Source organism: Vigna umbellata, chromosome 3, assembly GCF_029865625.1.
Source record: "Vigna umbellata cultivar VRB3 chromosome 3, Vumbellata_1.0, whole genome shotgun sequence".
Classification (NCBI taxonomy): Eukaryota; Viridiplantae; Streptophyta; class Magnoliopsida; order Fabales; family Fabaceae; genus Vigna; species Vigna umbellata.
In genome coordinates this window covers 15,222,522-15,246,064 of record NC_142167.1, presented here as the reverse complement: position 1 = coordinate 15,246,064, position 23,543 = coordinate 15,222,522, and the positions used below count along the sequence as shown (strand labels likewise).

The 23,543-nt window shown below is 32.5% G+C and overlaps 1 protein-coding gene across 1 annotated transcript; it reads left to right on the top strand.

The window, feature by feature from the left end:
- The first annotated feature begins 360 nt into the window (after nt 1–360).
- VPS41 (vacuolar protein sorting 41) lies at nt 361–13,077 on the top strand. The gene is made up of 19 exons (XM_047323630.2): nt 361–834; nt 1,557–1,826; nt 1,927–2,106; nt 2,289–2,540; nt 3,854–3,986; nt 4,466–4,556; nt 7,165–7,267; nt 7,878–7,981; nt 8,060–8,153; nt 8,260–8,415; nt 8,495–8,557; nt 8,701–8,766; nt 9,125–9,325; nt 11,228–11,305; nt 11,381–11,500; nt 11,609–11,689; nt 12,079–12,164; nt 12,310–12,391; nt 12,486–13,077. The coding sequence occupies exons 1-19, from the start codon at nt 577–579 to the stop codon at nt 12,924–12,926; spliced, it is 2,859 nt and encodes a 952-aa protein (XP_047179586.2). The 5' UTR covers nt 361–576; the 3' UTR covers nt 12,927–13,077.
- The last annotated feature ends 10,466 nt before the right edge of the window (nt 13,078–23,543 follow it).

Here is a 23,543-nt window from a genome sequence, read left to right as displayed (position 1 = left end):
ATTTTTCTCAAATGGAATAATTGCAAAAACATATATTTTTAAGACGTGATAAAGTAAAAGAATTTTAATTATTTATCCTGAAATTGACGAGGAATTAATTATAAAACATAATTAGAGTTTTTTCTGTCACATTTTTTGTTTTTCTTTTACATTAAGAATTTTGTTGGGATATACTCTCCTGGATCAGAAATTAGAACCATTGGATTTCTGGGTAACGATCAATCAAGGCTTCTGATGTCACAAGGCGGTGGCCGAAAGCAAAACTGGACGTAGAAGATCAGAGTGCATCACTACTGTTAACTAATCAGTACCAAAAACCTCGTTGTTTTTGTCGTCTACTTCATCATTTCCTTTGTCGAGGGACCGTTTGAACCTTTCCTCTTTCTTGAGAAATTTTGTAAAACCAAATTTCACTTTTAAAAAAAAGACGAACAAAGAAAGGAATAATAGTATTAATTAAATAAAAAAGATTTTTTTAGCGCAACCAAACAGATCTAATTTCTCGCCTTCGCTCATTTCGCATTTTCGCCAACTGAACATTCTGCCGGGACGAGGCCTCACGCGATAACTATCCGAATGGCTCCGTTTCCGTCTGAGAACGGCGTCGAAGGAGACGACGAGAGAGAAGAGGAAGATGAAGAGGAAGAAGAAGACGAAGAAGTGGAAGATGAAGAAGACGAAGAGGAACCGAGGCTCAAGTACCAGAGAATGGGAGGTAGCATACCTTCGCTGCTAGCGAGTGACGCCGCGTCATGTATTGCCGTCGCCGAGCGGATGATCGCTCTCGGCACTCACGGCGGCACCGTTCACATCCTCGATTTTCTCGGTAATCAGGTTAGTTAACGTGTGATAATCCATTCGTTGCGTAATTCGACGTGGAGAATCTTCCGATTACTGTGTATCTGAGCTGTTATCACTCGAATTGGAGCTGGTTAGATCAAATTTATGGAGTGGAATATTTCGCGTGATTGAGAACTTGCGTGCGTTGACGTTCTCTTCAAATGTATGCTAGGAATTGTGGATATTATTTGGTTTATGCTAGCGCTGTGCACTTTGAGATTTCGCATAGCTGCCGTTTAGTGATTGATAATTTCGCAATTTCTGTGAATTTGAACTGTTACTCGAATTAGAGCTGGGTAGATCAAATTTACGGAACGGAACAATCTGTATTATTGAGAAGTTCGTTCATTGATACTCTCTTCAAATGTATGGTAAGGATTATGGATGTAATTTGGTTTATGTTGAATCCGTGCGCTTTGAGATTACACGGAGCCTGGGGTCAGAATTTCGTAATTTCTGTGAATTTGAACTGTTATTTACTCAACTTGGAGCTGCCATGACTAAATTTATGGAAAGAAGTAATTCGTGTGGCTAATAAGTTGTTTTCGTGATATTCTCTTCAAAATCAGATTATGCATGGGTTTATGGATGTATTTTGGTTTATGTTGACATTGCGCTTTGAAATCTTTTGTGTAGCGTTTGTTGGCTCATGGTCAATTGCTTGCGTGCTGTGTTATTTATAGGAATCCGTTTCTAATTGAATTACCTTGTTGCAGGTTAAGGAATTCTCCGCACATGCTTCTGTTGTCAACGACCTTAGCTTTGACACAGAAGGTGAATATATTGGAAGCTGTTCTGATGATGGATCAGTTGTGATAAACAGCCTTTTCACTGATGAGAAATTAAAGTTTGATTACCATCGGCCGATGAAGGCAGTTGCCTTGGATCCAGATTATGCAAAGAAAATGTCCAGGAGATTTGTTGCTGGAGGTTTGGCTGGTCATTTATATTTGAATTCAAAGAAATGGCTGGGCTACCGTGATCAGGTTTGTCAGAATGTTTTAATACCTGAGATATCTATTCTGTACTCTACAGTACTTTTTGTTTGTTAACGATAAAACTACCCCACCCTACCATCCCCCAAAGGTTTTGCACTCTGGTGAAGGTTCAATACATGCTGTGAAATGGAGAGCAAGTCTTGTTGCTTGGGCTAATGATGCAGGAGTGAAGGTTTATGATACTGCCAATGACCAGCGTGTTACATTTATTGAAAAACCGCGAGGGAGCCCACGCCCTGAGCTTTTACTTCCTCACCTGGTCTGGCAGGTTAGTCAAATATTGATTTAGGCAAGCGCTCGAGTTATACCATTCTTTCATGCAGTCTCCGCTGCTATAATTGAAGGCTTATTCTGTTGCATTAGAATTTGAACAGTGGCAAGGCCATTATTTCTTATGTTCCTGTATATCTCTTGATAAACTGAGGAGCTTAATGCCTTTTATCACTGTAGGATGATACCCTTTTGGTAATTGGATGGGGAACATCTGTCAAAATTGCTTCAATAAGGACAATAAGGGCAGCGAATGGGTCGTTCAGGCAGGTTCCTCTGTCTGGTGTGGCCCAGGTGGATATTGTGGCATCTTTCCAAACCAGCTATTTCATCTCAGGGCTTGCTCCCTTTGGTGATGCTTTGGTTGTTCTTGCATATATCCCTGGAGAAGATGGAGATAAGGATTTTAGTAGCTCAGCTCCTTCACGGCAGGTATTTATGCTCATTGGTAATAATGAAATGAAATTCTTTAATTTTCACGCTGAACTTCTATCCTATTGTAAATTCCTCCCATTGTTTTTATGCTACAACTTGTTTTCTTTGTTCATTCTTCTGTCTTTTACTCATGTAATGGGAAATTCCTCTAAATATCATAACTTGAAGTAGTAATTTCCTGGTCTATAAGACATAGGCATGCTGAAAAATTTATTTATTTATTATTACATTTTGTGAAAGGTCAAACAATCAATTTGATCATTTGGATTTTTTAAATTGCTTCAGTGTTATATAAGCAATGGTACCAGATCAGCACCATGCTGCTTCCCACTAGTTAGACATTTTCATATATATTACAGACAGGCATGTGGCATGCGCATTATTTACTATTTAGTGCATGTTGGTTCTATTTATTTTCGGATAAACAATATTCTTATACCAGCCCCCAGAGAGAGCTTTTGGAAAAGAGAAAAAATAATTATTTACCTGAAAAATGATTTACCTAGCATGACCTAATGTGTTATGTCTCATTCAGGCTATATATCATTGTTACTTTTTGAGGGCACTATTTCTTATTGGGGGTGTAGAAAATAATGAACTCAAGCTGCATAACAAAGTCAGTGTGGAAGCAATCAAATTTACATTGTATTTGCCAAAAATAAAGTGTATTATAATAGCAACGCCAATACTTCAATTTGCTTTACATACCTGATGTCGATACTCCTGGATAGTTCTCCAATAAGTGTAAATGATGTATCAAGACCTGTGAAACACCAATACTTTTATTTGTTTCACTTCTCTTATACTGATATTGTTGAAGGTTCTACGGCTTTAGAACATTTATACATAATAAAACTACATGAAACATACATGTGTAATATATGAACATGTCTCTTTGTGAAGCTGACTAAAAAAATTGTCTCTATGAATTATTTAAAGGAAAAGAATGAAATAGATATTGTTATCCCTATATGTAAGTTGTAAATAATAGGAAGTAATTTGTGATGACAATGATTTGTAATTTTTGATTTGTTTCGGCAATGCCTAAAAAATGTGTGCTTGATTTGTATCTGTAGAATTGCAATTATATATATTTATTTGTGAATTTTTGTACATTTTTAAATATGTATCTTGTACATACTATATCCTGTTATCTTTAAAATAACTGTATTGATGTATTGAAAACATATCTCTTACAAAGTGATTTATTCAATACATATATATATATATATATATATATATATATATATATATATATATATTCAAAAATTTGACTTTGTTATGAGCTTGAGTAAAATAATTTTGAACAGGGCAATGCTCAAAGACCAGAAGTAAGAATAGTAACATGGAATAATGATGAGCTTTCAACAGATGCTCTGCCAGTACATGGGTTCGAGCATTACAGAGCGAAAGACTACTCTCTTGCTCATGCTCCCTTCTCAGGTTAACATTTGGCTTACTTTGTTTGTGATGTTTTGAAGCATATTCAGCTATTTTGAATATGCTGTATTTCATTCCACTGATACAGACATTAATATGATATCACTGCCTGCATAAAGGATATTTATAGTGAGAGACGAAACAGCTGATAGAAAATAGGTGACACGTAATGTTCAAGGGATTGTGCACAACCCTACTCTTCATTTTTTCTTCTCCCGTCTTCTCATCCCTTTTCTTTTAATAGCCACACGTATGAATTTTTCCTCCCCCAGTTCCCCTTGGTTGCCTCAGTGGTAATCTGGCTGCATTTACCATTTTCTTCATGGGATCTTAATTCTCTTTATTGTTTCTCCCAAAATCTTTTCTTCATTCATTCCCTCCCTGAGAGACCTGAATCCTCTGAGCTCCTCCTTTCTAATATACACCTTAGTAACATATTGTTTCCTGAAATCTGTATAATAATGTTTTTCATTCAAATGTAGGTAGCAGTTATGCTGGCGGTCAGTGGGCTGCAGGTGATGAACCACTTTACTATATTGTATCTCTGAAGGATGTAGTTATTGCCAAGCCAAGGTTGATTTCAATTTCTTTATCTATTTTACTGTTTTAATTTTTGGATGCATTTGTGTATGACTTGTGGCCATAAAAGTATTGAGGGGGATGTTGACAACATGTTTATTACCAATACATAATATGTGATGTTTCCTTTATTTATTATGCATTGAAAGATGATAATATTTGTAGTTTAAACTGTTCATCATGTCCACCCTCTAGGAAAGGGGAGGGATTTAGTAAGAAAAGAAATCATCTTATGATAAAAAGTTGTCTTGAACCTCATCATATCCACTTAGCATGATATATGCTGTCTTGTGTTTGTTTGTATTTTCTAAGACAAGATATGGTTGTTGTCAGTTGATTTCTTGCACGGACAAATGTTCTAATTCTAATTGGAGTAGCTTGATTTGGTTATCATCGTTGTCCAGTTTATTGATAGTTGTGTTATGTTTAATATTCCTATACTATTGATTTTCACACATAGATTATAGAATTTCAGAATCATATAGTCTAAGGAACTTACTTTTGTCACTCATTTTAGAGGGAAAATATTGATGTCTGAATGCTGTCATCTGTCCATGTTACCCTTCACACTTGTACACTTTGTTGTTGGAAATTTTAACCTCCCTTAATTTCCTCAGCAATGCATGCTGTTGTTGTGGTTGTAAGAAGCTATATCATTTGAAATAAAAACAAATAGGGTGTGTTCTTCATCTAAAAGTTCTTGCTAAAACAATATGCTGGAATTTTTTTAATACATTTAAGATAGATGTTGTTGAATATAGAGAAAAACTAGGTATAGGGTTAATTTCCCTTGTGTCTAAAATACACAGGATAATATATTTATAATGAAGAATGATACAAGTATATATGACAACCAAACATAAATATGGTAAATAGAAGATATTGTTACAAACAATATCAACAATATCTACCAATATCAAATGTCTAGGTCTCCCTAATTAACACAAAACGCAATATATCTATCAGACGTAATTGCCCTTTTTACCACTAAACTTTTTCACTTCCACGAATTTTGTCACTGAACTTTTTTTAGCCTATTGTACCATATAAGTTAAAGAATTAAACACATTTTACCAATCCCTCAATTGGCAAACAACTATGAATCATAATGTTGCCAATAAATAAAATAATTGATACAATTCCATGTCGGCATGATCATATGCACTAAATCTAAATATATATGGCTACCCTCCTCTCTCGAGCCTTAGCCCACACATCCTAAGGACTCCCACACCACCCATCCCTCCACTCTCAATTCTTTATTGCCACCCAAATCCCTACCTCAACTGGGACTGCCCTCCTTCCTTTACTCCAACCCCAACCTTTTGAGAATGTGGCTCTACTAATTCTTCCTCAAAAGGGTCTTCAGCAGTACCACTTCTCCTCATACCTCTTGGAGTTCCAAGTGCCCCTTCCATTAACTCCCATCCATATCGGATATTTCCTTTTGTGTGTTTGCCAACTTCTCCAACCCACTTAAGTCTCAAACCTTCATCATTTGTAAGCTCCCCCACCCACCCACCCTCTCCTAGCCCAAGTCCAACCCCCAGGATCCGACTCAAAACCTGACCACATAAACACAGACACACTCTCTCAACAAAAACCCTTCCCAGCTCTTCCACCTAAGACTCCAATGCAAAACCAAAAGAGTCAAAACCCTCAAAGTCCTCATCTTTCACCAAAATACCTTTTTCCTCCCCCTTTGTCACCACCTGGAGTCATCAAGATGCAATCGGTAAAACAGTAATTTCCAGTACTATTTTTCTTAGGGTGAGAGGTCATTCATGTTTAGCAATTTCTGAACAAAAATCCTCATGTTCCTATGTGCCTAAGTCCAATGCATGGCCCTTGGCTTCGTCCACAATAATGATGGCCTCTTTGTGTGGATTGCAAATTTGTTGATCCTGGGTCGCATCAAGTCATTGTTTCCAACCCAAATTGGAACCTAGTTCAACCACAATTCTCTTACTTTATCAACAGATTGAGCATGTTCCCCTAAACAGTCTTCAATTTTTTTGACAACATGGCTGTTCATTTGATTCTTCTTATGGTGGTGTGCGCTGAAAATCTGAAACAAAAAATATATTTTAGCCAAGGGAGGCGATGTGGACATATGGGAATACCGGAGAGAATGGTGATGGAGGTGTTGAGGTCGATGATGATGGTGAAGGGAGAGATGTAGGCCATCCATTTTTTGAGATTGTGACTAGCTTCTGAAAACTGATAAGTAAAGTTCAAACAGTTAGTTAGGGTTTATGGTGTTGACAATGGTGATAGGCCAGGGTTAATGTCCACAACACACAACACTAACAGTAAAATTAACATGCAGTGCCATGCTACATAGGCCAACATTAAATTTTCAACTTGTTTTATAATCATGTCCTCTGAGTTGTTTGCCAATTGACGGATTAGTAAAATACATTTATTTTTTTAATTATATGGTACAATAAACGAAAGATGGAAAATTTGCAGAAGTACCAAAGTTGAGTGATAAAAAGTGCAACTAAGCCTTTAAATATCATGTTTATTTTCCAAGTTTTTGTAAAGATCTGAAAAAGTTAAGATAGATAATTTAGAAAAATTGATGCATTTTAATAATCAGGGATACTGAAGATCATATTGCGTGGCTTCTTCAGCATGGGTGGCATGAAAAAGCATTGGCTGTGGTTGAATCTGGTCAGGGACGAAGTGAACTACTTGATGAGGTATTATGGTTTATCCTATTTCAATCTAACTTTTAATAAAGGGCACATATATGGCACATAATTGGAATATGATATGCACAATTGCATATGTAGGCACTTGTTTAAGTTGATTGTATGTTTTTGAAAGCTCCTCAACTACTTTGTTTTTCTAGAAATCTATTAATTTATTATCATTTGTTTTTTCTAGCAATAACACTATATAGACATTTAAGATGAAATGAAATGAATTTTATAGTAATTTCCTATATAATTAGTGGTGACTAGATTATGTAAAGTAAAACTGTTGACCTGCTCAGGCTAGATCTATATAAAACTTGAAACAACTTGATTGGTATTGAAGCTTGATGTCTAGTTTCCTCGAGACTATTTTGATGCAAGTGGTAATTCTTATGCTTGTTTTAGTTTAGTTATTTGAAAGTCTTTACTCTTGAGGGTACCTTACCGGGCTTTCGATATCCCTTATTGTACTTTTCTTCTCTTTAATGAGTTCTTTTTTATAAAATAAATTACAGTGGATAAATATATTGTGTATATGCTTTGTTACCTTGTAGTTGAATTTGTCCATTTGAGTATTATGAGAAGTTTTTAATTTTTCCCACTATCTTTGCAGGTGGGATCTAGGTACCTTGATCATCTGATTGTGGAAAGAAAATACAGTGAAGCAGCATCTCTGTGTCCCAAGTTGCTTCGGGGATCAGCTCCAGCTTGGGAGAGGTACAACATGTTATTATTTGCTAGTCTGTTACTGTGTTCTGATTTGTAATTGGTGTTTAATGAACTGCTTTCAAACAGATGGGTTTTCCATTTTGCACATCTTCGTCAACTACCTGTTTTAGTTCCTTACATGCCTACAGAAAACCCCAGACTACGTGACACTGCTTATGAGGTTAGCTAGAACAAAGTGGTTTCTGTCACAATTAATGTGCTTGCTCAGTATCTGTAATTAACTTGCTTGGTATACATAATCTTGTGTGCTGCTTTTGGTTCTACAGGTTGCTCTTGTTGCATTGGCTACAAATTCTTCTTTTCATAAGGATCTCTTGTCCACTGTAAAATCCTGGTCTTCTGTAATTTATTCTGCATTACCTGTAATTTCAGCCATTGAACCTCAGCTAAATACTTCGTCCATGACTGATTCACTTAAGGAGGTTAGTCTGATCAATCATACTTGCATTTTTTAATCTGTTAACCACATATTTATGTTAATAATTTTTAAAATTGTTCTAGGCACTGGCAGAGTTGTATGTAATCAATGGGCAATATGAGAAGGCCTTCTTGTTGTATGCTGATGTAAGTGTTCAAAGTAATTCTTCTTGCATTCAGGCAGCCATGACATGTATTAAATGCTATACGCATGCTTTATACTAGAGCATATTGTCTATTTGTTATTACAGCTAATTGACTTTCCTTTTTTGTTTGGTTGAATTTTTCAGCTTATGAAACCAGAAGTATTTGATTTTATTGATAAACATAACCTACATGATGCAATTCGTGGAAAGGTATAATTATGCTTTGTAGAAGTTACGGTAATCTTGGAATTCTGTCTGTGTTTTCTCTATAGGTCATAGACCTTACCTGACAAATTTATGTTTCATATATCTGCTGGCATTCTGGGTACATTAAGGTCTGGGTATCCATGTTTGCTATATCTGATATTTTTTTTGAGGATTAATGAACAAAGTACCATAATAGATTTGCCAAATTGGTTGAGTAAGATTTTACTATTCCCAGAATTGTTTATAGAGTTGTTGAATTTTCTTTTTAAGCAGTATATGAGCTTGGTTCTGTTTGTATCGGTTTTCATTTCTTTATATAATGATCATTGAATTCTTATTTGTTTAATGTTTTTCTGTGCAGATTGTTCAATTAATGATGCTAGATTGCAAGCGTGCAGTTCCTTTGTTGATCCAAAATAGGGACTTAATAAGTCCACCCGAAGTTGTGAAGCAACTTCTAAATGCTGATGATAAGAGTGATCGTAGATATTTTTTACATCTATATCTTCATTCATTATTTGAAGTAAATCCTCATGCTGGGAAAGACTTCCATGATATGCAGGTAGTTTTGTTTCTTTTATTTAGCTTTTTGCAAGCTTCCTTAGCTTTGGAATCTAAGCTGTAAGTTAATCTGTATTTAATACTTACAATTACATTTGATGAAAGCCATGTGTCTGGCGTTTGGAGTTTCACTCGACCATTCCTACCTTTGTTTCTCTTACAGAAAATAAAGTAGCAAACTTCATTGAGTGATAACTCTGACTGTAACTGATTATGGTCCAAGACAAATGTACAGGAACAAGGAAATGTTAGATCCAATGATAGGGACTTAGGTAATATTTGGTGTCTAAGCCCCACATCAAATAACATGAAATGTTTGCTGGAGTATTTAAGTGTTTGGCTCTTTCTCCTTAACAACAACTAGCTTTTAAAGGTGGCTTCCCTAAGTCTATGGGTGCATATCAATTGGTATTAAAGTCGGTTGTCAACGTCTCAAAAGGGGCTACCAAGAGAGGGTTTTAACCAATGACGAATTTGAGTGAAGTATCACCGAATAAGTGTCATAGGAACAAATGTCTCGTCCTCATTTTTATGTGTATTTGCTCGAAAGTTTATCCAGTGTTTGTCTTGTCAATGAGATAACTGAAAGTTTGGAGATCATGTTTTCAAATCTCTCTTTGCTTGCACGGCTAATAAGACTCTTTACGTGGACCCTCCTTAGTCTCCACTTGTCAGGGAGCCTTGTGCACTAGTCATCTTCTTTGTTGAGAGAATCTTTGTGCTGTATCAACTGAAAGTTAACAATATATTTGGATAACTTTCTTATGATGTGCCTGTTGAAAATTATTACGTTACTGTTGCCAAGCCCAAATAAAAGAAATGGTTTGTCTTAGGCAATGGACAACAACAAACACAACTTGTACTAATCTGTGAGCCTTGGAAAGAGATGACATGGTTTCGTTAATGATAGGTTTATACTAAAACACAGGTGGTTTATCCATGTAATCAATCCACCTGCTAGGTTATGGAGTCTCCGATAATGGATGTGTCAAAAACTATTTGATGTCATGAATTAGGTGAAAACGCATGGATGGTTGTTGTGTATTGTAATGTTAAGTGTTAAAATAATAACTTTATCAAGACGTAAAGTTTGGTAGACATTGAAAAGCATGGCTGAAATGAAAATGCCATAAGTAAAAGACTTTGAGAGCTACCAGAAATCCAGGACCTGTACATTTTATTCACAAGTATGACCATGGATTGAGGGGATTTTCTCTCGCCTTGAGTTTGGCCTTGTGTGGTCGAATCCTTAGCTTTGGGTTTTTAGCTTTAACACGCTGTTCTGCTTCTCTAACATGGAACTGTCCCACTCTTAACATAAGGATATATAGCATCTCTAATTGTTGTGCATGAGTGTGTTTGTGCGCCCTGGAACTAGAATCATCAGGTCATTGTGTCTATTCTGATTCATCCTAGGTTTGCTAATTTTTAATTGAACTTTAAGTAGTCTAAGACAATTGCCCTATTTTTGTGCTACATTTCTGTGGTATTCCGGCTGCACCATTTCTGTCTCTCAATTTTAATAGCATAATATTAGTGCTGATTGCTGAGGACAAGCTCTGATGCAGCGTAAAGCTGCATCTTGGTGACCACTTGGTCATGAATTCAAATCCAGAAACAGTCTCTTTGCACCTTCTAGGGTAAGACTGCATACAATGACCCTTCGTATACCTTTGCATAGCAACAGGAAGCCTTTTCGCCTTTTGGCTCCTGGGTTATTTTGTTAGTATTAATGCTGATTCTTGCCTAGTCTTTACTGCTCTACCCTTCTCTCATTGGTTTTGACTGGTTGCTTCAATAACTGTCTTCTGAAGCTAAACATGAATAATAATGGTTTGTAAACGTCATTAAATTATTCTTTTCAGTCATTTAATGTAATTTCTTTTTCATATAATCCGCATAGGTAGAACTCTACGCAGACTATGATCCAAAGATGCTACTACCTTTTCTCCGTAGCAGTCAACACTACACCCTTGAGAAGGTGATGAACCAATGGAAAACTTTGACAGTAATTTGTACTGTGATTGTGAATCAAATTCTGAAAGTTGTTTTTCAGGCTTATGACATTTGCATTAAAAGGGACCTATTGAGGGAGCAAGTCTTCATTCTAGGAAGGATGGGAAACTCAAAACAAGCCCTAGCTGTTATTATAAACCATTTGGGGGATATAGAGGAGGTAATTATTTTTTGTTTTCAATTGAATGAGTTTGGTTTCAAACAACGTCTAAATCATGAACCAAAACTGTGGTGATTTTATGTTTGAAGTGGTCATGATATTTTGCAGGCTGTAGAGTTTGTCACCATGCAGCATGATGATGAACTTTGGGAAGAATTGATCAAACAATGCCTTCACAAACCTGAAATGGTACCATGATAACTGAACTTTTTTACAGGCGTGAATGTGAAATCATTGTGTTGTATTAGAATATTTGATGATTTACCACACATATATGATGTTTTAGTAGGATTAGTTACTACTTGTTATCCATGTAAAGATTGGCTTCTTTTTGTAATTAGGGCTCTACATTGCTTTAAAAATGAAAAAAAGACAAATATAATGTGAGAAAAAAAATCTAGGCATATTTTTTTGTATATTTTTACCTAAATAATACCCTAAATTTGTTTTTATTAACCTTTAGAACTTTGATTAGAAATTGAAAAAAGTAAAGAGAGAAATAACTGACCCATTATGCTAGTATGTTGTACTTCTACCCTTTCTCGATCTGTTTTAAGCTTGATTTTTGTAATTAATAGGTGGGCATATTGTTGGAGCACACGGTTGGAAATCTGGATCCCCTTTACATTGTAAATAAGGTTCCTAATGGGTTGGAAATACCTCGGTAAGTAATTAGTGTCAACTTTGTTATCAGATCATTGATTGTATTCGAAAATACTACTAAGATTTGTGCTGGCCTGAAGTCATAGAGATATGTGTCGGTAAGCACTATGTTCACTGACTGTAATATCTCTATCTACTTTCTATAGGCTCCGGGATCGACTGGTTAAGATTATCACTGACTACAGGACTGAAACATCACTCAGGCATGGGTGCAATGATATCCTTAAGGTGTTTTTTCTTCCCTATTCCCTCTGGCTCGACCTTTGGAGCCCAAATTCTTGAATCTGATCAATATCCCACTGTCTTGCTGTTATTGAAATAGGCGGACTGTGTCAATCTTTTAATCAAGTATTACAACGAGGCAAGGCATGGAGTTTCTTTAGGTAATGAAGAAGATGAGACACGAGTTAAAATGAGTGACACTCGTGCTTCTCAGGTATTTGAGAAATCCCCGAGTCTGAGAACTATGGAGATGAAGTCAAAGACTAGGGGAGGTGGAAGATGTTGTATATGTTTTGATCCATTTTCTATACAGAATGTATCGGTCATTGTTTTCTTTTGCTGTCATGGTTATCATACAACTTGTCTCATGGATTCCTCTTACACTAGTAGTAACAAGAAAGAAACCACGTCCCTAGAGGCAGGAATGTATGATGGTTACAATGGTTATGAGGACGATGCTAGCGATGACGTTGAAGATGAAGAAACCAAGTCGGGTGGCCCACGAATGCGCTGTATATTGTGTACTACTGCTTCTAGTTGAGTGTGTTCTTGAATGTGTCCACAGTTTGTGTTTGCATGGTTAATCTTTTAGTTCGTAGTTCCATGCACCGAGAGCATTTGTGGTTTCATTTGTTGTCAATTTTTTTTTATCAATATAATTAATCATGGGCTTCACTCCCCCATTTTTTGCATGGTTATTCCTTCATTGTTGATACAGGGGCTTGTTTCTTTCACGAAAATACTTTTCGTTTCACATGTTTGGTTATGTAGTAGGTCCCGATAAGATACTGAGTTTCTGTTTCTAAATCTATAAATATATCTCTACATTATCGTTGTAAACAAGACAAATTGAATACTTCTATCTTTTAATATCTTTGACTATATCAGCACCAGCTTTAAAAAAAGTTTATTCCATTAAAAATTAAAAAGGAAAGATAGAAATATGGTGGGAATAAATAATTATTATGAACAATAACTATACTTTTTCTGAGGATGTGAACTTCTCACGAAATATAAACGGTGGAAAAAGTGAAAGTGAAATCTTCTTGCAGATAAATATCAATGGATAATTTTTTCGTAGATAACTTCACCCATCTTACATTCCGGAGTATTAAAAGAACATGAGATGAAAAAATACCTTAGGCAAAGGAGGCATGCTGAAATTTCATTGTCTTTGGGTATTTGAGAACAGAATTATTTTTATTATCCAAAACATGTGAGTGTATATATATTTCAAGCCTTTGATCATATAATTTTTTTATGCCATGTGTATTTTCTATGTTATCAGCCACGTCATAGTAGTTTAAACTTTGTTTTTGGGATGATTCTCTACTTAGTTTCAAACTCCTTATCTTGTCATGCTGTCTCAATTTTTGAATACATGAATTAAACACTAATAAAGATTTTATGGAGATTAAAAACAAAAGGTTATAACATTTTTAAGAACAATTACTTAAACCATATATTTATTCTTGCAAAGCTTATGTAAATCTGAAAAGAAAAATAATCTGTAACTATAATTCTGAGTGGTTTTACTGTTATTTTTTAATTGAAATTAAAGTTCATCTTAGTAACATCGCAATAAAAATTAGCATTAAATATTAGTGTTAGAATAGTTTTAATCAGAAAGTGATACATAAACAATTGTACTTAACTTTTTTTTTTAAATTAATAAAAAAAGGTACAGTTGATAATCATCTTAAACCCAATTAACTCGTATGAAAAGGTGGAAAGACAGAAAAATATAATTTTACAAATGAATAAGTAAAAATTTTCACAAACATTATAAGTTAATAAACAAATGAGTAAACTTATTAAAAAAAATTAATAGTTAATTCAAAATTAAGATAAGATATACTAATAATTTTTTCATATTACATACTTTTAAATAATATTATTTTAGAAAAACTGTAAAACCCCAGAAAATGGTGTTTTAGAAGTGGGGTAGTCTAAAAATAGTAAAATTCGATTATTTTAATAATAAATTATTTTATTATAAATAATTTTGTTATAAACGAGTTTTATTATTTTAAAATGTATCATCTCTCTATAAACCACTTGTCTAGAGTTCTCTACCTTCTCTTTAAGAGTTATTGATCTCAAGTTATTTGACGATCAGGAGGTGCTTAGACGATCACGGCGTCAAGGTCTACCATTCTATCCGATCAATTTTTGGTGTTTAGAGCAAGTAAATTTTCATCCCTTTTTCTTATTCCTTTTCTTGATCCTTGATCAAGTAAAGAGGAACTGTTTTGCATGTATCAAGTGATCTTCTTCCATGATTATTGGTTAATTTTGGGTTTTAAGATTTGTCTCTAATCGCTAATTGGTGATTCGTAGGTGTTTCTAGAAATTTCTTGTGCGAGAAGTAATTGGAGTGTTGTTTGAGCTTTGTACCGTCGGTGTAAGGTAAGGGAAGCTAGAGTTTTCTTTAAGTCATGTTAATTGTGCATGTTAGAGAATGTATGAATATTGAATTGTTGAAGTAAAATTTTGTTATGTGATTAGAGGTATAGAAATCAATTGTTGTGTTTGATGCTTTGTATGATGATGGATGTTGTATAACATGTTGAATTTGTTATATGTATATTGGTGATGTTGAATTTGATGTTGATAAAGTGAATTGTGCTGATTGAATTGTTGGAAGAGAAAGGGTTAGTCTTGGTTGTAAGTTAATTGGTCTAAAATGGAGATTTAAGGTAGTGAAATGATTATGAATCGTTGGTGAATTGATTTGATGAAGTTTGGGTTGCTTATGACCTAGTTTGAGTCATGTTCAACACTTTATTTGGAAGAGATTTTAGTTAGGAGTAAGTGGTGGTGATTGTGTAGAGTTCAACTTGGTTTAGAACTCAAATTGAGGAAGTGAACTAGTGAAAACTTGAGTTAGAGGTTCTATGCTCAAATGGTCAATTTAGAGAGTTTTGGTAAGTCGTTTGGGACTTGTTAGAGCCCCTATGTTACCCGAAATTGTACCACAAGTGGTAGAATTCAATTTGAGTCTTTAAGTTGATCTTTTGTGAGTTTTTGATTGAGATCTTGTAGCTATTGGTTTAGATTGATGTTAAAAGGGTTTAGACACACATAGTTAAGTTTAATTGGATATATAACATGTTCTAGGAGGGTTAGAAGTTGGAAAAATATATTCTTTAGGTCAAGAGTGGTTTCGGGTGATAATTCTGCAGTTTTCGTGTTGTAGAATTATGCAGACTCGCTGAGTGACTCCACTCGCTTAGCGAGAGGTCAAGGGGTCTGGGTCACTATCTCAGGATTCGCTCAGTGATTCGAGTCGCTGAGTGAGAAGTTGGGGTCTGTTATCTTTGGGAGTTTTATTCGATCAACGAACTAGGTCGCTGAGTGAATGGTTTGGAGTCTAGAGGTACTGTCTAGAGGTTTTGCACAGTGAGCAGGGTCACTGAGTGAGGGAACTTTGGGGTCGCTCAGCAAGAGGGTTCGCTGAGCGACTGGTCTAGGTTGTAATGTACTCTTTTTCTTCTTTGATCTTATGTGATTTTAAGTGATATTCTGATTCATTGTGGATGATGTATAAGTATTCATGAGATTATATGAGCAGTGATATTATACAATTTGGTATGGAAATAAAGTTATGGAAATGATTATGAATGTGATGTGATGATGTTGTTCAAGTAATGTGTGAGGTGTGGATTTCAAGTATCATGTGAGAAAGAAATTTCAAGGAGGAATATCATAAGTTGGTTATGAGGTGTTATGTATTGATGTAGGGGCTCCTGGACTGGGGAATGATCCTAACACTCTCAAAAACCCCATTTCATGTAGAGATGGGTGATTATGTCATGGAGAGTAGCAGGAGGTCCTAATTTATGGTCACTGGTTAGGACCATAAATGTTTGATGAAATAACCTTGGTGTATGGTATTATTGGTGGTGGTTGAGGATGTGGTTATTATTATTATTTCTTATGAGTCCGATATCGATGCATCTATCCGGATAGTAAAGGGTTTCAAGTAGAAGGGTCAAATGTCTGTGGTGTTTGATTCATAACATGCATGTATATGATCATTGTTTTAAATGGTATGTGTAAACTTTTGATACTCTAGCTTACCCTTGCTTATGTGTGTTGTTTGTGTTTCGGTATGTTTTCTCTTTTGCAATGATCACTTTATTAGTGTGAGTTTAGGGAGACGTTCTTTTCAGTTACTCTAGCGATGGGTGGTTGAGGGGAAACAGTTGAGAAGTCGAATGAATCTAGAAGAAGAGTAGATATTATCTTTCATAAGTTTGTTTCCTTATAGTAATTATTGTCATTATTGTAATATTTTTTTAGTAGTATTTTACTATTAAAAATGGGATGTTAAAAAACAATCATATCTTATTGGAGAAAAATATGGAAAACGGAAGTGAAATTAAACAAAAGAAAAGTGTTAAATAATAAGTAAAGAAAAAAGGTTAAACAACGGAGGCACGGACTATAGAACATCATTATGAAGCATATGTGATTAACTTAACATTTCCAAAACAATACAAGAACGGCATCACAAATAGAAAAATATAAAAATGTAAACACAATTATATAATCATATAAACAATTAAGAAATAAACAAATAATAAAATCTCATATGGTTTCATTTCATGCATGCTATTTGTGTTTCTCTAAGCTTTTATTATGATTCAAAATATTATTAAAAAATAAATTTAAATCTGACTCGTTTAATTTATAAAATAATATAATGATTTTGTCCAAGTTTACACACAATTCGTTCTCACAAAAATTGTCTGGAAGATGAAAATTGTCTCAATTTATATAATGCATAAGTTTAATTAATATTTTGGTGATAATATTTGTAAAATTTATTCATTGTGATCTCTTGATATTTTTTTGTCTTCAATTCAATCACTTTTTTTACTTAAATTGATGTTATCACTGTTTAAAAAATAATTACAGGTTTGATTTTTTTTAATATTTTTTTTTTGTTTTATTTTATTTTATATTTTATCCTCAAATAATCTTCACTCCTTCTTCTTTTCATCTTTCACTGGCAACTTCATTTCCCTTCTCAAATGGGTGCCCTAAAAATGAAGACTCAAAAACCCAAACTCCTGAGTACCCGAAAAAGTTTTCACCTTTTCACCTTCTACATTGGCTGCTGCCATAATGAATCATTTATCAAAGAGATTGAACAATTTACCGTTACTGAGTACCAAAATCAACTTCTTATTTTTAATTGTTCAAATTTTCCACAGTTTAGACTGACTGATTGAAAAAAAATTGTTTATTATATTATTCTTATTTGGCTTAACCCACATACTAAAAGTTAAAAACACACGATGCAATAAAATCCAGTAAGTATCTTAATTCTAAAACAGTTTAAAACTAGTTTATTAAGACAATATTTTCATATAAATATTATAATTATTATTTATGATAAAATCTAATTTTATTATTATTAATTGTATTATTATATTTTTAGTTAAATATTATTTTAATGAAAATTCTATAAATCTCCCTCTTCTAAGCAACAAATTTTAGAATTTCATCATCTATATGTAAATCCATTCTCACAATTTTGATAAGACCAGTTATGTTATACGAACAAGTAATAAGTACTACAAATGTGAGCCAAACGGATAAAAGAGATACATTTAGTACTGATTTAATGTAACGGAAAAAATTAAATTAAATTCTTTTAAATAAAATAAAACTGAATTAAAGATAAAGAAATTAAGAAATCACGCTAAATACCATTAAACTTCATATATATCTGTGTTGACTAATAAATTATAAATGAGATCGATACAAGTTAGGAAAAATCCTGACACTTTTTGAAACTCCTGCTGTGCTGTATTTCTCTTCTTCCCTCAACTTCCAATGTTTTCCAAATATAGGTTTTGTTCGGCTTATTGCTTTTGTTCTGATATTGCTTTGTTGATGATTGTCTCCTAAATCCAAAATGAAGTTCCTTATGCATGCTGGGTCAGGTTAACTTACCTGAGAATGGTTATGAGAAGGAAACCACAAATAGCTTAACACATCCCTGAAATTAAGATTTGTTTCGGCTTATGAATCATTTACTCCTTTTGTCGTTTCTCTTTACTTTCTATTTTTTTAGTTTCATCTTGAGCTTTGCTACTCTTATCCTTTGCTTTTGTTTATGAAAGTGTGTGCAGATGTTTTACACCATGTTTCATTTCACATCAAATTTGAAAAATAAAAGAGTATGATTTACGTATAAGTTAAAGTTTTTCTTCAAGTTTTATTTTTCACATAGATTCTAAACTTTACATATTAAATGTTTACATATTAATGAGTGTTAACTTTAGGATCATAATATTTTTCCTTCGTCAAAATATTTAGTTCTCTTTACCTCTTAGTTTAGTCTTTAAGTCGTTGATATCCTTGTCAAAATATTTTGATACTTAAGTTAGTTATAGAGTCCGATCAGCTCTCAGAGATAATATTAATTTCACCATAAATGTAATCATTTACCTTCCTACTTTACAGCCCAAAGGTTCATAAGCATGTTTTGTCTTGTTAATCATGTAGGGTTTATAAAGAGTAATTTACATATGTGTTTATTAGACACCTCTAAAACGTAGACCGGTTATAATGTGTATAAACTCCATTTAATTGTTTGGGAAGATGTGGTTTCGAGGTTATCCAATCAGTCAACGAAAGGGAATACATTATTACAATATGATGGAGCTTAAAACTTGTTACGATGTTTGTAACAAAAAAATGGTAAATAATCTTTATTTTTTTATGTCTATCAAATGGATTTAAAAGAACAAATAACAAACATATTTTGGGTTCATGCAAGAATGTTATTTGACTATTCTTATTCTAGATATGTCATTTTGTTGGATAGAACATTGTATTATATAACTGGTCGGTCAATATATTCTCTTGTGTTGACCGACTGGATAACCTTGAAACCGCATCTTCCTAAACAATTGAAGGGAGGTCATACACATCATAACTCGCCAGTCTACATTTCAAAGGTGATTGATTGGTAAATACACATGTAATTTACTTTTCATAAACCCTACATGATTAAAAGGACAAAACATGCTTAGGAACCTTTAGGCCGTAATTCGGTCAATCTTAATTAAAAGTGTTGAAATCTGTAAATATTTAACTAAGGTAACAAAGTAAGTAATTGCATTTATTATGAAATTAATATTGTAACGTGAGAAATGATTAGATTCTAGAACTAAATTGAGCATAATAGTCTATTTGATAGATATACCATGACACAACTTAAAGACTATACCAAGAATACAAAGAGTAAATATAGAAAAAGACTGTACCAAGAACACAAAGAATAAATATAGAAAAAGACTGTACCAAGAACACAAAGAATAAATATAGAAGGTGACAAAACAAAAACAACAATTAAAAGTAAATGAGTAGTTTTTGACCCATCATCCATCCGAAACAAATATATTGAAAAAAAAAAATCACATAACCTTGTACTTTTCTTGAGATTTGATCGTTATAAAGTTAGAAGAGTAAATTTAGTCCAAATTTTGAAAAATAGATTAATTTTAATTTTTATTTAAAAGTTAAAAGATTAAAAACATATTTAATCCTTAGATTATTTATGAAATTATGATTAGAAAAAAAAGCCTAAAAAATACTTGGTAATACTGTACCTCTATTAAATTAATTATAAGTTTATGTTTAAAAATAAATTTTAATTGAAATATTATTAGTGTCGGCTGGTTATAATTAGTATTGAAAAAGATATTTAATAAGTTAAAACCTTCTTTCAATAAATTTTAATTTTGTTTAAAAAAAATCAGTTGTCTTTATTATTTTATACTTCAAATTTAATTCTATTTTATTTTCTTGGTTTATTATATTTTTTCTTTTATTTCTATGTAACTTTAATTTTAATTATATTTTATTTTTTTATTTTTATGTGATTTCAATTTTGATTTTATTTTCTTCTTTTATCTATTTGTGATTTTTTATTTCACTCTTTGTCTCTCTTTGCTTTCTTGACACATTCCATTTCTTGAATTTTATACTATCTATACGTACCAATCTTTTTATTCTCATTTTTCATTAGTATATTTTTCATTTTATTTGTGTTGATGTTGTTGTTATTCTATTTATTGAATTTATACTATGATTAACAATGCATTTCTTTTTTTTGATTTTGTGCACGGATTAAGTTTTAGGGTTCAACCCAGAACAATAATTTTTTAATTATTTTTATTAATTATTAATCTCAAAATAAACTTTGCATGTTTATGAAAAAGTTGAAGTTAAGAAAGAGAAAGACTCGAGATTGAGTCTATGTTCGAGTTTACTTTCTTGACAGTCAAAACTAGGTTTTATTGTTTGATTTTGTTCATATACTTGTTTTTATTAGTATTTTATATAATATATTTTTCATATAAAAATATATAAATATATGTGAATTAGAAAATTTGAATAAGGCTATTCAAAATTCTAAGAGAAGAAAAAAGTTGACGCTTTAGTTGCATCACAAAAAGAGTTATGAATATATTTATAAAAATAGATAATAAAAATGAATTAAAAAAATATAAGTGAATGCTGTTTGAATTAACAAGATAATAATAATATAGATACATAGGAAACAACAATATAGATTTTTCATTTTTGATTTAGTATTAAAATATTAAAGTCAATAGATTATACATTTTTGAAAGAAAAATGTTTAAACATTAAAAAATCTTTAAAACATGACAATTTGTTAGATATTATGAATTTAATTTATTTTCAGAATTAAATAAGAGAAATTATAGATTTGAAAAATAATAAAATAATTGACATTCTTAATTATATAAAAAAGTAATTTATTTTCCAAATGTTTATATAACTTATAACATTAACAATTTCAGTATTAATTATTTCAATAAGAGAAGTGAAAACTTGAGTGTGACATGATAAAAATATTTTTTTTCTAAGCAAAAGATTCACGAGAAATAGTAGGTGCAGAAAAACAAAGTTATTCTTCTAATCAAAGAAAAAAAAGTAGTCTGAATTAAGACAATGTTTTATACAACAATAAAAATCATTATGAACATATTTTATTGCATTTTGAATAAAGACTAATTGTTGAATATTTTTAAAACATATTTTTATTATTTGAATAATTTATTTTGCGTTAAGCATTTATTAATTGTCTTATTTACAAAAAACTGTTAAATAAAATTAATTTTAAATTTGTTCGTACTCTTTGAGTCGTTCTGGTTCCACGAGTCAAAAATAAATATATATGTTAGAAGAGTACAAGAGAAGATGGAAAAAGAAAAGAGAAAAGGGGACAAGGAAGCGTCACGGTCACAGACACAAACATCAGCATTGTTTGTTTCACTCCGCTTTCATTTCACCTTCTAGTGTATTGGTAAACGCTAACGTCGTCAACGTCTGCACTCCTCTTTGTCTTCGAACCTTCTAGAACGGACCCACCAAAACTTCCATAGGAAGGAGATAACTGTACGGACACATTAACTCACAAGTTAGCGTGGCATTTCAACCACTTTGTTGTTTTCTCCTATCTTCTACACTAAAGTCTTAATTCTATCTTAAAATATGTTACAATAATACTCTACTTGTTCATATTTTATTCATAAAAAACAAATTACATGTATTAATTAACTAAATTGATTTTTTATCAAATTTTATTAAACATTTTTAAAAAATGCATTTTTACCTGTAAATGATAAAGAAGTTAAATAGATATTTAATTGCATAAGCGCGTGAATGAAAAGTCCAGTAGAATTTTAACATAAAGTAATACGCGTAACCTAACATAAAGTAAAAGGAACAAAAGAAAGCATAACAAAAATTATAAGATTGGAAATCTAAACTGTTATATTATTCTTTCTTTCTCCTTTTAACTTTTTTTTTATCTGATGGAATTTTTTTCTACTTTATTTACCCAACATGGAAGCTTAAAATAGGAAAGAACGCTTAAAATATTATTTTCAAAATAATTTTAATTAAAATTAAATTAGGACATTTCTTCGTCCTCGATTCTCTCTTTCTTCGAAAGACATCCTCCTCGGATACATATAGAAAGAAAAAGGACATGGTCGATGAAGCAGAAAAAGTAAATTCTTTCCCCACGAGGCTTCACTACTGAAAAGTTCTGGTCAGAGAGCAAAAACTGAACTTGTACGGAGCAGGATATCTTACAACGGAAGCCAACCCTAATATTGAAAATATAAATATAACCGTCAATTTGGGAAAGAATATAGAAAAAATAAAAGGAAAATTCATTAGTGGATTTAATAAATACTAACATGATGAAAAAAATGTTAAATTGAAGTATAAATATAAATAGTCTAATATTATTAATAAAATAAATAAAAATAGTTGTAGGGTCCACTAAGATATATAATCGCTTGCGACTCTTGACGGGATCTGAAAGAATCGTGTCTGTGTCCAGTAATCCAACGCCGCCCATCAGCGCGAGGAATGATAACCTAGTGGTGTATCCAATTCCTTCACGCGCCTCTTTTGAAAATCGCACATTACTCGCGCTGCCTTCGCGAAACGTGTCTAACCAAAAAACTTCTCAAGTACGCTTAGAGATACCTGGGCGAGTACAAAGATTGATGAACGTGAGAGTGTGGGTAAACTTTCTCCTTTACGTGAGAGGTGGGTAAAATTATAAACTAAATATATACGGAATATTATTTATTCTTTATACTATAATAGTTTATCCAATAAAGGGTGTAGTTTTTATAAATACTTTTATTTTGTTAAATGAAAATAATTTTTTGAATAAAGTCTTTATATTTTTATCCATATAGACTATTGTAATTCCTCAATTAAAAATAGCTGCCTGACATCTTAACTTTTTGAAAGTTATTTAATAATGATATTTATCTCCTCACATTATTCTAATAATCATATTTGTTTAATACCAACACATATAAATAGTATATCAGTATTTATTTATAGATTTGAATACAGAACGTTTCTACTCAAAGATATGGTTATTAAAAATATTCATTTTGTAAACGCAACACTCATACTCGAAAGACTTTTTCTATTTTCATTAAATTTTTAGTATTCAGGAAGGAGAAATGATTAATAACATTCCCATTTCAATTTAATCACATTTAATATTTTTCCTAGAATGATTAATGTACGGAACGCTGTAATGATTTTTTTTTTACTAAAACTCATCAATGATAAT